General features: G+C 39.6%; 1 protein-coding gene across 1 annotated transcript; it reads right to left on the bottom strand.

Moving 5' to 3' along the window:
* Positions 1-618: 618 nt before the first annotated feature.
* On the bottom strand, positions 619-17,390 carry LOC131786211 (uncharacterized). Its single transcript, XM_059103227.2, has 15 exons — positions 17,309-17,390; positions 13,361-16,023; positions 12,737-12,850; positions 11,924-12,023; positions 10,363-11,637; positions 9,613-9,678; positions 9,166-9,336; positions 8,409-8,506; positions 7,504-7,633; positions 6,211-6,317; positions 5,756-5,851; positions 5,149-5,311; positions 4,711-4,791; positions 3,627-4,081; positions 619-3,373 (listed from the first exon to the last, which is right to left on the bottom strand). Exons 2-15 carry the CDS (start codon positions 15,944-15,946, stop codon positions 3,236-3,238), a joined length of 5,580 nt encoding a protein of 1,859 aa, XP_058959210.2. The 5' UTR covers positions 15,947-16,023; positions 17,309-17,390; the 3' UTR covers positions 619-3,235.
* Between the last annotated feature and the right edge of the window lie 499 nt (positions 17,391-17,889).

The following is a 17,889-nucleotide window of genomic DNA, read 5'->3' on the forward strand; positions in this document are numbered from 1 at the left end:
CGCTTATACCGCCTGAAAGGTAAAGCGATGACAAGGGTGTAATTTGATAGACTGGCTCAATAAAAAAATCTTGAGTCTTAAACCTTTAACTCCCATGAGTGAACAAGACAGAATTTCTCCTTACAATATCAATACAATATCAACCAGGTAAGTGATGAGAATAAAGAAAATATCAATTTGAGGATAATTAGTTGATCCAATACTGAATTCTCTGAACTAACATTATAAGAATTGTATGGTTGAGAGTAAGGAGAATTACAAATTTGATCTGAGAGTTAAAAGGTTAACCCTCTAATTTCACCCAATTTCTCCCCACGGTACCACCCATGAATCAAACATTAAGGTCCTAACAATATAGGAAATGATGGCGTATTCAAAAAGCCCTTGATTGTTCGATAAATTCTCTTTGTAAGTGCTATAGAGAACAGAGGGTGAACTTGCGTACTGATGTTAGGGTGTAAAGGGTTCAAGACGGAACGGCTCATTTGGAGATTTCCGCCAAATAATTCAACCCCTGATAATGCCGATCATAAACTATTGTGCTATTTCTTCATGATTGTCAAACTGTTTGGCAGCTAAATTTGCCAATGTTGGAGACAGATAGATAGATAGTTTATTTGTTTCACCCAACGAAAAGTAAACATAAGTACTGAAGACCCTGTGATGCAAATTTCGAAAGTTTCTCTAATAAAGGTATTTTAATATTATTTAACGGGTGTTATAACAAAGTAATTAGTGTAACTATGCAAAATACCATTAAACATACATAGTCAAATATATGCCGTCCGTTACATTACTTTTTACAATTAACTCTTTTCAAGCAAAACTGATAATTTCCATCCACAAAAGTTGTGTTATACACATTGAATATTTTAATTTCTGTTTTACGAAGTTTAACTTAAATCATTACTTGAAAGTTTATTGAAATCAAAATTATACCATTTGATCATAGAGAGGCAAAATGTGTAACTCCCTTCACAAAAGCTCTCAACCCTATAACCCTGCCCTGAGTATGGGCCACGGGCATTTTTATTTAAAAAATATAATTTACTTCTAAGCTCTTAATTGTCTGTCCCAGTTGCAATAACCGCTGCTGTACAATCACAGCATGTAGCATAATAACAACCCTCAACAATTTTTTTCCTAATCGTACTCATACGCAAATGTAGGTTTCGGGCAGAGGTCAGCTTGTTGTTCCCAGTGTCCCTCAGAAGCGAAAATCCCGCGGATTAGGAGTGGAAAGGGGTAGGGGTGGGGGTGACGACAACAAGGGTGGGGGTGGGGTGATGAAGACAGGGAGGTTGAATTACTAGAGACACTAGGATTTAAAGGTATTAAGTAATGGAGAAATATTTTAACGACGAATTTGACGATTGCAAATCGAAACAGGTATATGAAAAGACAGCGAATAAGAGAAGAGGGAGGATGTGAGGACACTTTGGTTAGCACGTCATCAAAGCTTGGACAATTGTCTAGAGATGATGTCAATCCCCAGCTCCAACCCTTCCCCCTCTTCCCACCCCACTCCCACTCAAAGGTGAGAGTGGAATGGCTCAGGTACTGACGACAACAAGAAACCGACCGTTGAAAAATAAAAGGATAAAAAAAATCACATTGACTGGTTAATCCGTAACAAATTTCCTTCAGAGAAGGTCATTCCTATCGGACGGCTGAAAACGGGCTCACACTGTGCCTAACAATCCACCCACAGCTAACATATTACTTGAAGTCTTCTTTTACAAAATCTACTTTCATAGCTTTGTAAATCATTTCAGACCCATTGGGGTCATTTTCATGATAGCTGGTTAGTTGTAGGTCAGAATATTGGCGTTCGATAGGCCAGCTTTTCATTATTATGTCTATTATTGCATGTTTGGTTGTCTCTTCAATTAGCAAAAGCGATTAACTTGTTAGTTCTCACAACACCAATACAAAATCTATCAGAAAGGTAGCAAGATAAGACAAACACATTAGTTGAAGAATATTATCTTAATTTAACATGAGTGGGCCATACTTGATGGAATAAGTACGGCCAGAAAAAGCCATATAGCCATGTTTACGGCCCTGAAAAATGCAAAATGCAAAATGCAAGAACGAAGAAAGACCGGCTGTCACATAATGTGGGATATTTAACTGGGAGGGAAAGCTGGACACTCGAACATGAAGTACATCACGACTTCGTGCCAAACATTTTCCCGTCCGGCCCTTTCACTCTGTCAATAGGCAGATAATGACACTGATTCTCTTAAACATGTTACAAAAAAAACCTATGGTAACTAAAACGGACAGTTACCTGTCGGATCACTGGAGTGAAAGGGCCATCAGGAAATACCCTCCCTTCAAGTACCCACCACATGATTATTTAGGATGTAGTCCTTCCTTTCATGTGAGGTGTGATAAACTTAGAAACGTTGTATAAAATTAAAAGTTCCTTTAAACTTTTATGGTTGTCGAACAACGCTGATTAACAAACTTTAAACACTAAACTGTAAACTATACGTAACTTTTATGAACCTGGTATGGGGAAAAACAGCTTACCCCTCCCACCCGTTAAGGGTTGTATCTTTCACAAGCTTCATTTTCGAGGCTGGGTTTTTGTGAGTGGTTGGGTAAGTTAGTCACGGGGCTAAAGATTGGGGGGACAATTCTATCTACGAAAAAATCCCTGCAGTAATAGGCAGTATACGTCCGAACAAATAAATGGCTGTATCAAAAGTTCGAAACAGACGAGTACTATTTACTTCGCTACAAAAATAATCAGATAATCATTTTGTTTTTATCATTTAACTTCTAACTTGGCGAGATCAACCATCTATTTATCTGCTTGCAGAGAAACCCAGTCAATATTGCAGGCACCAACTTTGCAGAGATTTCTTAGATATCACGCACAACACTTTTACGAACAGCCAGATATGTGTTATGTATTTTCTGGGCCGCAATGATATTTATATATCTTTGAATAACTGCATTATAATTTTTTTTGAGCTTTACCTGACCTGGACGGAGATAAATGAGACCAGCCATCAAAAGGCAACATTTACACTATCCTTATAACTAAACATAATTACACAATTTCTACATAACTCTCTGAAGGTCACTACTTGGATACCAAGATTACTCTTTCATCTACACATGTAAATTTATCTTAAATATCTACTTTTTAATAAATGCTATAACCAGTTAAAAACGTTTTCCTTACGTTTCCAGTGCAACATGGACGTACCACTAAGGAATACTACTGTTTAAGAACACTGACATAGAAACTCATCACCAGTTCTCCCTCAAAGACCATGGGAACCTTGACCGTGTGAAGAACCATTTGAAGAGACCGGATCAAAGCTGTTGGCAAATTACTGGGACCTACAGACCATTTCTATACAGGAATAGAAGAATGCCACGTGTTGAGTAAATCAGTAAAGGCAGTTGAAACCAGAGTTTATAATAATCATGATCACAACTTAGAGGTCAAAATTCGAAAGTTCCTCGCTCCACCTTTGTTGGAAAGTTGACAGTTTACACAAAAGAATCATTCATACAAAAACTATTCACAAAATATAGTCTCAGTGCCCGACAGGCTAGCCAAGAAGATGTTGCGAGCACTGCACTTTTCATTACGTTTCTCTTACCTTGTAACTTGGTTTGAGCACAACACGCAATTGCAATTCCTCGGTGTCGCCTGCTTTCATTTTTTTTGAGTGTTTCATGAGTGGCTCCGTACATGCTTGACGAATGTCTCCTTCCAAGACTCGCAGGATCTTACCGTAGTCGTCAAACACTTTTCTCAAAAGTTCAACCTCGTCTCCAAATCCCGAGTATTGAACATTGATGGTTGCGTGGCCTGGAAAAGAGGCGGTCCCAGGCTCTTTTGGTGTCGTATCCTCAGTGGTCGTCCTCATAGGATAATGTTCTCTGTTTTGGGACGGTGACGGTAACACGTGATAATTAACGTCTGCCATCCAACGAAGCTCAAAATGAGCGATATCAAATTTATCGCCCAGAAAGAAATAACAATTGGTTTTCCCTTGCAAGCTTTGTCGGAGCTTAAGCGTGTGAGCCTTTGAGAAGAAAATCAGGACGCCATCTGCAAATGAAAAATGTTAAATCTTACCCCAAGCTTCAAACAACGAAAAGAAGATCAAGTAGTTCTCCCAACCACTTGATATTCAATTTTGATCGACAAAGAGGTCCGTAACCCAACATATCCTCTGAGAGGAAGACACAATTTTATTTTTCATCATTACCAGTTCCCATTACACTTCTAACCAGGCAGTAATATATCATAAGAGTGCGTAGATATGGAATTTCTCTTCGAAGGTTCAACACGATAGCTCACGAGTGAGCCTAGCAAAAGAGTGAGATATAAGATGAACACGAGAAGAGAAACTCCTTATCTTCAAGCCATCACCTATCAATGTGTTTGTTATATAAACACCCTAGGCCTTTACTGACAGGAAAAGTTTTATTTGTTAATCAGTGAACCTGAGAGAGTGTTGCGGAAGGTAAGTGACGTGTTAGCAGCTGATTGTTGATATCAAACACACGTAAAAAATAATCATAATAATAATCACACGTGGGCAGTTACGGCTTTTCTCATGGCTGGAAATCCTTCTAAAACACTTCAGTTTATATAATAGAATGGTTCCCCTGTAGGACACCCTTGTACATTAAATACCCCACAATGTGCTGTCTATCTCATTCCTTCACCCTTACCGTCCAAAAGCTCCCCTCCAAAGTTAAGAGGCGAGGAAGCATCAACTCCGAGATGAAGCAACACAAAACTCAGACCTACAACTGAGAAGCAAAACCAATTATTTAGATTGTGAAAAAAACCTCGTTTGTTTGTTTGTAGTTTTTTTTACCTTTCCGTAACAACGCCGAATCGAAAGAGTGAATTCTCGAGTGAGCCGCGCGACCCTTGAATGCTCTAAAAGCGTGGATTCTCGAGCGCGCGGCCCTATGAAAGAAAAGAACTCTTTTATCCGAAGGTATGTAATATTCATAATAATCTCACAGCTAACATCCGATGAATAGTAATATGGATCAAGATTCACCCATCGTTCACTTGAATACCGCGAGCAGATAAGATTGATCAGTGCGCGAACAGTTTAAAGGAGAGAATTATCAACGTGAAGTTTACTATATATTTACCTGAAGTGTTATTTGTGTTTCCGAACGATTTCACTGTCTTTTTCCCGTTTTCACCGCAAACCACAACCTTACAGTTATCCAAATATGGCGGTATGTCAGCCAAAAGAGGCACAGTGGCTGTTTGATCTTCCTTCTTTATCAGACGATCCAAGAGACCCACAACCTGGGAGAATTGAGATGGTAATCAATGATTTAATCTTTATGACGGTCGTGTCTGGAGTGTCACGCAACGTTCCTCTTCTTTTGGGGGGGCAGTGCGTGACATGCCAAAGAAAAGCTGCGAAGTAGACTACAATTGGTATTGTGCGTGGTAGAGGAGCAACAGAAGCAGCAGCGACCTTTTCATGACGCGCAAACGTGCAAAAGTAACTTCAATAAAAACCAATGGTAAAGAAGGAGAACATTGAAACGGGTTGCACACGGCGAACTTGGAAACGTTTTTGGACGCACCGAAACGCAACACGGCTCCTTTAACCCTTTACGCCCTAACATCAATATACAAATTCTCCATTCTGTTCTCTATACATTTCCTAGGGTGCTGACAAGGAGAATTTGTTCTTGGGAGAATTACACAATTCAACGGATAACTATGGAAACATAAACATACCGCGCTCTGCCCACTTTTGGGGATCTGTAAGACAATTTTGTTTCCTTCCTTAATCACATACAGGCCAGGAATCATAGCCTCGGGCACGCCGTTTTTCTGGAAAGGAAATACGAAATAAATTAAACAAAGAAAGAGAAAAATCATCACCTGTCTCATTCTATTTACTCACGTGGCGCTTTCTACATTGCTGATCCTAGCCTACGTGTAGCCCTACCCTCCTTCCCAGCAATACGCACGATAGCCTGTAAGTAGACCCGCAATGTCAGCGCTGCTGGACGCGCGTTTCCGCCTATGGGAAGAATGGAGACGAGTCGCGGGAGGGTTTGCCGGAGGTCTGGCACTGAAAATGCCAGACACCTTTCAAACCTCTTTCAGACCGCGCTCGTGATCGTGGTTGCGCTCTGAATAAAAAGTCGTCATCTGTAAAGAACAAACGGAAAATGTAACATACGTACCAAGTATTTGTTCATGGCAAACACAGTGTGAAAAAATCTGTCGTCATGCTCGTTACCGAGAAATATTGGCCTTCGGTCTCGATTATTCCACACAGGAAACGGGTAACCTGTTTAAGAAACAAATACCGCTATTTAAGCTGTTTGGAAAACAATAATCTTTACAAAACTGAGTACCACGTCTTGACATAAGAGGCAACAACGTAAAAGTTTGTAGAATGTATTTATGCAATAACACCCTTTGGGTCTGTTGACTCTCTAAATTTTACGGATTACGCGCGAACCTCCGCTCTTTTTCACCGAAATTTCCCTAAAGAAATTGCTTATGAATTAAAAAAAATTAACGCAATAAACCTCAGCTTTGTTACAACCAAGGTAGATTTCTACAACACCCGATATCTGAGGTGTAACTACTGTACTGAAAAGACTGAGCGCTTCACAGACCTTGTACGCACTATTCTGACACAACTTAATACGAGTAAAACTCTTTTCGCAGTTTTTCCATTTTAATTTATTATCATAATAAATAAACGAACTGTGGGTAATCGATTTCAACACAGGAATTCACTTGATAAACCTCAGCTCTGTTATAACCAAGGTAGATTTGCACAAAACCCGATATCTAAGATGAATCTACTGAAACGAGCGATTCACAGACTAAACACCATTTGAGGGTTTTTTTGGACTTTCGACAATTGAAGCCCTGCAGGCACCTTCCCGACGTAAATTAATCCTTTCACTCCCAATATCTAATTAGTAACTCTTCTTACTGTCTGCTAGACAATTCTCATAGAGTAATAATAAAAAGAATTTGGCATCGAACCAACTAGGAACTCCCTAATTGATATTTTTCTTTATTCTCGTCTCTTGTCTGCTTGATCTCGTATTGATATTGTAAGGAGAAATTCCATCTTGGTCACTCGTGGGTGTTAAAGAGCAAACGCGAGTAACACTCCTGTTCACCGCTTTTCATTTTAAGTTATTTTCAAAATCAGCCAACGACCAATTGTGGTGTTGATTGTAAATAGGCCTCGAACTTGTGTTAACTTGCGAATAATTTATTGTGATCACCTTTCGTCACGTAATGTTATGTAAGTAGCTGTGCAAATAAAATTAGTTATCCATGATACTTAGGTTACATAAGGTTGGATTTAGTTCCGTAAGCAAGAGGTATGAGTCTAGCGATTAAAGTTTTTTCACGTTTTTTAAAAACGTTGTTCACTACTTAAACACAACACTAGTCGATAACCGAATGGTACTCATGTATGTAAAGTGGAATTACTCCCTTGAACTTACTGTTCATTTGATTTCCCAATCGAAGAAGAAGCCTGCTTGGTGTAAACATGGCAGCAGAAAGTTCCGACCTTTTCACCAAGATTCCGTACAAGAAAGGTGTCGTGATTCCTTTTAATCCCATAGGTTTGGGCTGTAATGGCACATTTAATAAAACGTATTAATATAAATATACATCAATTATAAGATGCCCCTAAGGTGACAGCCCTCTCCTCTCCCGTTTTTCTTTTTTCTCATTATTATCATAACTATTGTTATCCATATTATTGATATTACTATGATGAGACTCTGATCTACTTCAAAACAATTTGGGAGGTCTTTGGCCAGACTTTAATAAGCAGTTTACAATTTTGAAAGGAAACTTTGTAGCTGCCCCCAATTTTGAAAATTTTGGAATCAAACCCGAACCACAATAACGGGAACTAAGAGCACTACTCTTTGAGAGAAGTGCGTGGACTCTTAAACGTCCCCTGCTAACCAGCACAGAGAAGGGGCAGGAGACGGGGCCTTCAGTTCATCGTCCTCATCTGAGAAGATTCGAACGTCTAACCATTTGCAGATGTCATAACAAAGGCAGCACCTTCTCCTCAGTTATCTTAAGACCCTAAGTCTTAGTCCCGTCTGAAACTTGGTCCCTCGACTTACCACACGGTAGCCTGGCGCTCTTCAACCTGAGCTGACCAGGCGGTAGCTTGTTCCACGCGTTTAGGAATTAGAACGAAGCGAGATAGTAAACGACGCGATAGTACCGGAAGACTTAAAGAAGGAGTGAGGCTTGGGTCGAGTCCCTCGTTTTCATTCCTCCGCTACTATCGCGCTGTTTACAATTTCGCCCCGGTTTACAAAGTGAACACCTAGAACAAGCTTACCAGGCGGCGGTGATTATTATTCACTAAATTAATTCTCACCTTAAGTTCACTGGAGACAAGAATAAAACCAGCATCATCTGGACTGTCAAGAAACTGGTTGTTGCTCGACAAATAGTTACAATGGTAAAAACGATAATCTAACAAGACAAACAAACCAAGTTAGACAAATAAATACACGGGCCATGAGGAAATCACAGTTCCTTTGACCCTTGCTGATTTTTGAGCAGTTATCAGTTTTAAGGAAACTATTAAGTTGCGTCGGCTGGTAAGTGACACACTTAGTGAGTCATTCGATTATTAACAAAATGTTGATTTGAAATATTGAACGGTTGACGTTGCGAACGTTCTTGATTCTTGGGTCGGAAAACAGTGTTTAGCGCTGTCCGTGCTGGTCTGTCCGTGGTTACTTTTCTGCTTTCCTCAACCCTTACTGATAATCGATTTGTAAGTAATACTCCTTATTGCAGCGGTAACGTTGTCATAAAAAATAGAAAAAGGAAAAGAGGGATAAAGCCAAAGTCGAATTTATAGGCATATAACAGACGCCATAAACATGTCATTTTCTTTTCTACTTTTTGGAATCGCTTCGAATTTTTCAAACAATATCTGATATTCCAAGAAGTTTGAAATAATTTTTTTTTTTGTGGAGATTCTGTGAAAATTTTTCGGCTGTTGGGCACATGGCCAGATGGTAGCGTATTATGCTAAAAAGTTCCTATTTGGCTTTTTCCTCTTATGTCTTTGCTTTTTTCCTATGACAACGTCATTAGGTATATCCTTGCTGTGAAGTACTCACCCAATTTTGAAGCAAGATGTAAAATGCCTCTATAGACCCGCAAAACTTCTTCAGGAAAGATTTCCTCCTTTTTCCGTATTTCCAACAAAACCACTACCTCCAAGTGATTAAACTTGGTGAGACCCTCACTCTGGTAGCACCACACTGTAATGACTTTGTTTCCCTCTTTTACTGGAACGAAAAAAAGAAAAAAAAAATTGTTTAACTACGATCAAACACTGCGGCAGAAAAGTATGTATTGGGATTTGTTTTGTTTTTTTCTGGATGGTTAAATTTCGGGGTGAGGGAGTTTTCCTTACTCTCTTGTGATATTGTAAAAAAGTAACATTTTTGAATCAAAATAGGTAACCAAAAAAATTATAAAGCTTAGTTAAGGATACCCAAATAACCTCAAAATACAATGGAATCTTAGGCTAAGACTACACTAACTCTATAACAGAGACTCACATTTCATTTTCTTGACGTGAACGAGGAGGTCTGCTGTGGTCTGAACTGTTATGCCATCGGTTAGGTCTGAAGCGTCAAGAAAACAACCGAAAAATTTAGAGATTCAACAACTTTCGATTTCCAAGTATATTTTCATCATAAACTGAAAACTATTTCCTTTCACCTTAATTATCAGAGGGAATAGATAATTTGTTAAGAGGGCAAGTTTTTAAAGTTTAAAGTTTTTGAACTGAGATGCTGCGTCGGTGGGAGAGTATAACAGGGTAATTTAGTATTAGCGGAGCTCGCAGAGCGTAGCCCCATAATTATACAAAATAGTAGTAACCCATCAAGCCGAAAAAATTTGGATGTACGACCGTACGACCGTATGACCGACCGTACAAGGTGCTACTTTTAACAAGCGTGGTCAACTGTACCGCGGGCACGCCAACGCTACGGCTTTGTTCAGAAGTGCAGTGGTCAGTGCACTGGGCTCCGAGTCGGACGACCCGGGTTCTAGTCCTGGCCGGGGCAAGGCCCTTTGAGACGTGCGGGAAAAAAAATGCGAGCTCCACTATAATGCTTGGCTAAATCTATATATTATCAACCGACTACATAACGTAAATTGGCCACCGTAAAGAGTTTAAAGGCTGACATGTTGAGACTTATCCCTTCGTCAGAGCAAATGAACAGAATTGTTTAATGTCAGATTCAAAACACGATGAAAAACATAGTCATAATTGTCCCTTCCTTACGAGTGGCAACACTAACCTCTCAAATCTTTTGCTAAAGACTTCTTCTGCTCTTGCAATTTGCTCTTTCCTTGAGTTCTGTGACGCCACGTAATGGTCCTTCCTGCCCTTCTAAACGGTAGATTGATTTCTTTAGTGCTTGGGTCTGTTTCATCAGTAACAAGAACACTACCATCCGATTGCCTTGAACGTTGGATTCTGCTAAGACTTTCTTGAGATTGATGGTCTCCGCTTGAGCTGCTCATCACAGAAGAGGATACCCTTAGAGATGGTGAAGTGGTGGTAATCGCATGAGAAGGAGTGTGATCAAGTGCAGAAGTAGAAGAAAGGCTGTGGTTTGTAGTGAGAGCCTCTTCACCGGGTTCTGGGATAGTTTTCTGAAGTGACTGTGACGAGGGAGGTTGTATTTGACTTGAGGGAGCTGAACTTGAATTGCTGGAAACTTGATTATTTATAGTTGCGGCTGTTGTTGGTGTCGTCGTCGTTGTTGTTGTTTTCACAGTTCCAGTATTGTAGCCCTGAGCAGAAAGGACCGCATTCTGTCCCACATGTTGTGGCAAGACACTAAAAGTTGTCACTGTCCCAGATGGAGATCGGTTTGAAACTGGGACTGTGCCTTTCAAACTGTCACTCGAGGTCTTAGGTGCTTCAGTTGTCCGAACCAAGGATGAAGTAGAAGATGGTTGGTTAGCAAGCAGCATAACTGGAGCCTGCTGCGGAATGAACTGCTGCCCTGGTGGATAGGTCATCAACATGGGTCCCCCTTGTAAATTAGGTGCAACAGGATTCATGTAAACAACTGGTACAGCTGGTTGTTGAACCTGAGAAGCAGGCACCCACATGTACTGTTTAGCTGGCTGAGCAGGTCTGGTATGACTCTGGGATCCTTGTAAAGGGTTATTTGAGGGCACAACAGGTTGTGATGGTGTTGTATTATATTGAACTCTCCCGGAAGACTCTGGTGGCCATGTTAATGGCTGATATGGAAGAGACTGGCTTGAAACACTTCCCTGTAACCCTTGATTTACTGGCACAAGCCCACTGGACGTCGTGGCTGTCCTTGGACCTTGTGCAAGGGGAAGTGAGTTCCTCTGTGGCTGCATATTCGCTGCTACAACTCCTGCAGGCAAGACTGAACTATGTGGAAGCAATGGTGAATTTCCTTGTCCGTTTGCGTTGGTCACTACATTTCTCTGGGTCAACCCCTTTGGATACTGGATTGAAGCTGGCGAGTCTGATTGTTGCTGCAACTGTTCTTGTTTGGATGCGTCTTCCTTTGACTTCAACTGAGTTGCTAAGAAAAAAAATTAAACGGCGATAATTACCCTGTAACTCTCCAATCTGAGAAATTTTCCAATCTGGCTCCTAAACATTTGATTGTAATTGATAAGGAGAATTTGGTGAATACTTCAGGGCAATAGAATGAGATAAACTCATTCCATGCTAAAGAAACCCTCACAAATTAAGTTCACATGCCCTTGAAATCAATCTTATCAACAACACATTCAAGATTCAGAAGGATGTTGGACCATTTGTGCCAGATTTCGCACAAATTACAATAAAATTATTCAGGAAATTACCTTCCTTTATTGCCTTGGTACATGACTTACAAACTCTACCAATTTTGAACTCCAGGTAGGGAAATCTGGCTAATTGTGAACAGCAGGTGTTACAAAATATCTGGTTAATAGAAAAACAATACATATACTATGTCAATACTTTTTCATGTCACAAAATTCCATTGCAATTGTTGTACATCAATTGTGACAAGCTCCACATTGCAGAAGAGAACTGGGCAATTGTATTTCTTGGTTACTGGGTCACCATCAATAAAATTACTTTAAGTTCCTTGAACCCTTTACATCCTAACATCATTGTGTATATTCTCCATACTGTTCTCTAAATATTTCCTTGAATGCTAACAAGGAGAATTTGTTTAACAATCAAGAAATCCTTTGGTCAGTGATCATTTCCTTTATTCTCGTGACCTTAACCCTTTAACTCCCAAGATCTGATTGGTAACTCTCCCCTGTAGCTGCTACACATTTCCTACTAAATTAATTAAGAGAACTTGGTGTTAGATCAAGACAACAACTTTTACCTAATAAGTTTGAATATTCTCATTAGCTGTTTGCTAGGTATTGTAAGGATATGATAGGGAGAAGTTTCATGTTGATCAGGTTTGGGATTTAAAGGGTTAATGTGTGATTCAGGGGCGATACTACACCGAGAAATTAGAAGCTAGTCAGGTTTAGGGTTCCAAGGGCTAACAGATAACTAAGAGCTTTGAGAAGATATAGCACTCCTAATGCAAGGATGCCCCATAGCTAGAGAAACTAGCCCCATGATAATCTTTCTTAATCTTTATCTCACAGAGTTGAAAAGTTGATTACCTTTCCACAACCTCTACAGTGATGTTTCCTGATAAAAAGTGTAAACTTTACTTTACAGCCAGTACACTTGGTGCAGGCAAAGTCCGGTATCCAGAAAGGGGGCACTTTCCCAGGCTAGAAAAAAAACAGAACAAAAAACACCATTTTTCTTGATATCTCAACTTCATACAATCAAATACTTGATGTAATTTCCTGAACCAGTCCACCCATTAGACGACACAGTTGTAATCAAACAGTCACACATAAAGTCAATAAACTATAACACGTGTTTCATTCAATGACTTTCAGAGACTGCTGCTTTTGGGAAATTTACCAGATAGAGAATTCTTTCAAACATCTGAAGAAAGAAAAATTATAATGAGAACACTTTTCAATAAATTCTTGAAATAAAAGCCATTGGTTGTAAGAAAGGCAAATTTGCATGTTTGATACCAGCAACAATAAAAAGATGCTAAATATTCCCATAATAAACTCAATAAAAAAAAGATTATTTAAAGCATAAAGTTTGACCTGCTAGTCAGAGTTCTATATCAACAAAAATGCTGATACACTCTCAAAACAATCAACCTGAGGAGAACCCTTGCAAAACAATGGGCTACCTTGGACAATATATTATAAGCTTACCACTTTTGTCTTGGGCTTGACTTTTTTAGTATCTGAATGGATTTCCCCACTTTCCTGCAGTGTCTTTTGTGGTTTTTGTATCACATGGCTATTTTCGTTTCTCTCCTGTTGTAGTTGAGGATTTTTGGTTGCTCTTGATGTTTCATCTATACCAGGTGGTTCAACATAATCAGCAGATGTGTCAGGATATGATGTCTCGATCAGTGTAACCATGGACTCGTTTGACAGTCTACGTCTAGGAGATCTGTGTGAGACTCCATTTATCTCTCCAGGGTGGCCTTCAGAAGAATGCACTTCAGCAGCAACTACCACTTCAGCAGAACTGGGTGACTTTTGCTCATGTCTTCTTCTTTGCTTGGTACTCTTTGGAGGATCTGGAGTGAATGGGTTTGTTCCGCTGTCACCAATCCCAGGATCCTGGTAAGCCCTGAATTCCTTTGGTCTTGCACCCTGAAGTACAGTTGGCGAAGTTGGAGGACCAAATAAAGAATATAGTGGTGGTTCTCCCATACCAGGGTTTAATGAGCTATCTGCTTCAACATCATAATGTCCAGATTTCTGAACGACCAAATCTTTAGCAAAAGGATTTGTACTTGGGAAGCTGACGCTTGGAGATGCAAGTATGGCAGGTGATTGTTGTTCTGTTGTTGGAGGCATTCTCTCTGCTGCTGCAGAGAAAGCCTTGTCAAGTTCAGATGAAGCCACCCATTCTGGTAATCCCTCAGTTTTCCCTCCATCTTGGTGTTCTGAATATTTTTCTGCTGCTGGAATCTTGATTGTAGGTTTGTCATGCCCTTTGGAGTCCAGTAAATGTTCCCCACTTTCTTTGCCATTTGGTTGTGAAATGATAGAAATTGCTCTTGATAACAAACCACTGAGATAATTTTTCTCGTTAGCATCACCTTCTTCAACATCATCTTTGTCCACAAGAAATGTACCTGCCTGGCTCATTCTCTGAAAAAGTGCTTCCTTTGTCTTCTTATCAATGCTTGGTGAGGCTAAAGGTAAAATGATTGGAAGTGAAGCATTAAATGCACTACTTTCTAGCCCTGGAACACTGGCATTACTATTTGATGAAGAGGTTGATGATGGCACAGGTTGAAGCACTAAAACAGGTTTCTCTTCATGCATGACAATCTGTGGTTGGTAGTAGAAAGGAAGTTTTGATGTGTGATGCTCTTTGCCATTAAGGATGCTGTCAAGGTTTCCATGGGCGGAAAGTATCGGATCTTTTACAAGGCTCAGGTTTTCAAGTGATGTCTGTGTGCCTGTTGAAGACAATGATGACATCCTTTCTAAGACTGGGGCAGTGACATATGGAGGTTCTTTGCTGACATCTTCAGGAATCATTTCATCATCTTTAACAGCAACTTCATCATCCTTAAATCCCGTCATTAGCAAGGAGGGTTGGGTCTCTTCAACCAATTGCTTTGCATTCCCTTTCAACTTTTCTGATTGATTAGCTAATGACCCACTTGGTACAACAGCCTCTGATAGGTCACTTTCACTTGATGCCACCACAGAATGTGTAGATGACACCATTTCATCTTCATCTGATGAAGATGATGATTCAGCATAATCTTCTTTGGATTTATCATATTCCACAGCTTCTGACTGGGGCACAGAAGATGCATGATACATGGAAAGTGTTCCCTCTAGAACAGAGGCTTCAGTGGTCTCACTTTCCACAGAAACAACTCCCACAGGCTCTTTCTCATCTACATCTTCAATCTCAGAGAAACTATCCTCAGCTTTGCCTTGCAATAACTCAGGTAATTCTTCATCTTCGCTTGAACTAGCACATCCTGTTGAGGAACTCTCAGAATTTTCATGTGCAGTACTCGATGTTATAGCCAATCTTTCATCATTGTATGGAAATTCAGACATCTGCTCTCCAATTGGAGTGACAATGCTTTTGTCGATAGAATTAACACAACTGTTACTGGTGGTCTCTCTGAGTTGATGTGCTGAGTTTTCATTAGTAACACAGTCATTTTTGCAATCCTCCTTTCCATCCAATAAGGCATTAACATCATCAATAGCTACAGCTGTGACACAATCACCAATATTGCCATCATCTTCAAATCTAATCTGATCTTCTATCTTGTCCTTTTCATCAGCCACCTCAGAAAACCTCTGATCATCCTTTGTAGTGAAGACACTTCTACCTTCTGTTTCATAAGAATTATCATCAGTAGCTGCGTTTTCATCTGCTATATGGTTGTCGTTACCCTCTCCCAGTCCGTTAATGACAACACTGTCTCCCTCACTATTATCCTCTTCAACTTTCCTGACCTCATCAACTTGATCTAATAATTCAGATAATTGTTGAAGTTTTTTAAGGCCATTACCATTATCACAACGGTCAACCTCTAAGGACGGTTTCTCCTCAGAATCTAGTGCTTCATTTGGCTGGGATGTCGACCTCATTACGGAATCACATTCCTCTTGAGAAGCATTCTTCATAGCCACTGCAAGTTTCAAAGCACTTTGCAATGCTTCTGGTGAAAATTTTTGACTCAAACTTTTGATCACATCACTAGTATCAGAATTTTCTGGAGTACCATCATGAGCTCCAGCTTCCATGGCTTTGCACTACTCTCACACAGGTACACAAACTTGTACACCAAAGATGTTTTCTTGTAACCTTGTCAATGGTTCATCTGTAAATTATGGGGCAAAATAAGGCACAGACTAAAGTATGTGTGACAGGCTCCAGATGTGGAAGAAGAAGAGGCCTCAAGGGAAATGTGGAAGAAGAATTAAGGTTCATTTCTCTCTCCCTATTCTCCCCTTTTACATTTTCCCTGTCAGTGCCTCACTATGCAGGCTAAATAAATAATTCACACTGGCATTTATCTGAGCAAAATATGATGATGATTTGATCACAAAAAAACTTGATATTTGACAGCCTAATTCAATACAAATCTTTGATGAATACCATGAATCCATGTTGACCAATAGTGTCAGTAAATACTTGACCGAAAAATCACATCATATAATGTGGTTTATCACCATAAAATATCAAAGATTACTAGCTTATCAATAACATTATTGAACACTGAGTTTGCTCATGATCATGTTATTTTCAGTATTTACCCTTTCTGTATTTCTGAATCTCAGACATAAACTTAGAGTCAATCCATTTAAATGCCACGCTGGGTACCAAAATTTTAAATAACTCTTATGTTGAAGATTGTTTTCCCAAATTCGGCTTTGACGAAAAGAGAAACAATCGCTTCCAATAACAAAAGAAAATCCGGAAGTAAAATTAAACTCATGTGGGTGACCAATTTTGACGAAAAGAATAGCATTGTTTGATTTGTACCATCTTCAAATACCGAGAAATAAATCAAGACAGTAAAGGACAAAAAACATAGACGAAATCGGGTTTAAAACACCTCGCAGAAACAACTGTAGTTCGTCACAGTTTTATCCCTTCGCGTTAAAACAGCTGAATTTTCCGCAATTTTTCAACACTTAGAATAACCTGCACGACGAAAGCTTAAAAGAGATCTTTTTAAAATTAATTTGGGTAAACGTTCAACTGTGCTGACATCACAAAATGGGCAGTAAATAATCACAGCTATTACACCAAGCATCTTGCGAGAGTGCTACTCCAAATAATTTGCTCTACTTAAATCGCTATGTGCTAACAGTTTATAACATAGCATTTCAAGACTTCACAAACAACGAAGAAAGGCCATTTTTCTTTAAAATCTATAATAGAGCAATGTATGAGAGAAAACAGCCACAGCTAAACACGAAATAGAAAAGGTTTTGCATCACAAGTTTTGGTCCGGTTAGACATTCGCTAAATTTCCGTGACGTAAATGAACGAACGCTACCTCCAAAACTCTTTTGAAACAATAGCAAACTTTCTCCCAAAGGAGACAAAGGAACGTATTGCTTTAAGTACATACGAACTTGGAATGGATATGAATTTACCTGAGTTGTCTGGTTAACACAGTGAGATGTCAGTAGCTAAGGAGCAAAGAGTGCAGTCCGCCATGTTTGCCCGACGATTTCGATACTCCATAGCTTAGGTGAGGGTAGGGTGAGTAGCAATGGCCTCTTCTCCTATGGAGGAGTCCTGTAGGTAGCATTGTTCACGCACGGAGCGCATCGGACGTCGAAATTTTCAGATGATCTGAACATTTCTGCTGAGTTTTCACGTCGGAACCAATTTTCAAAATATATGGAAGTTGCCACTGGGGATATATGATCTCCAAACAATACAGGAATCTAAACAAGGTCGCACGAATGAAGTTTCTGCAAGTTTAAATAATTATATTCCTTATTGTCTGCTATGTCATGTAATCGTCTCCCAAGTGACGAACCACTTTGGTCTGTTCGCATATTCGGCGGAGAAACCAAATTATTTTTGCGAACCTTATTTGAGGAGATGGTGAACTCCCTTATGGTAATGCCACGCTTGCGATTTGTTTGGTTTACTTCCAGAAATGAATCGAGCTTGTAAAAAAATAAACTTAAAAGTTTAAAAGAAATTTTAAATTAGGATTGGTTTT

Source organism: Pocillopora verrucosa, chromosome 4 (assembly GCF_036669915.1).
Source record: "Pocillopora verrucosa isolate sample1 chromosome 4, ASM3666991v2, whole genome shotgun sequence".
Taxonomy (NCBI): domain Eukaryota; kingdom Metazoa; phylum Cnidaria; class Anthozoa; order Scleractinia; family Pocilloporidae; genus Pocillopora; species Pocillopora verrucosa.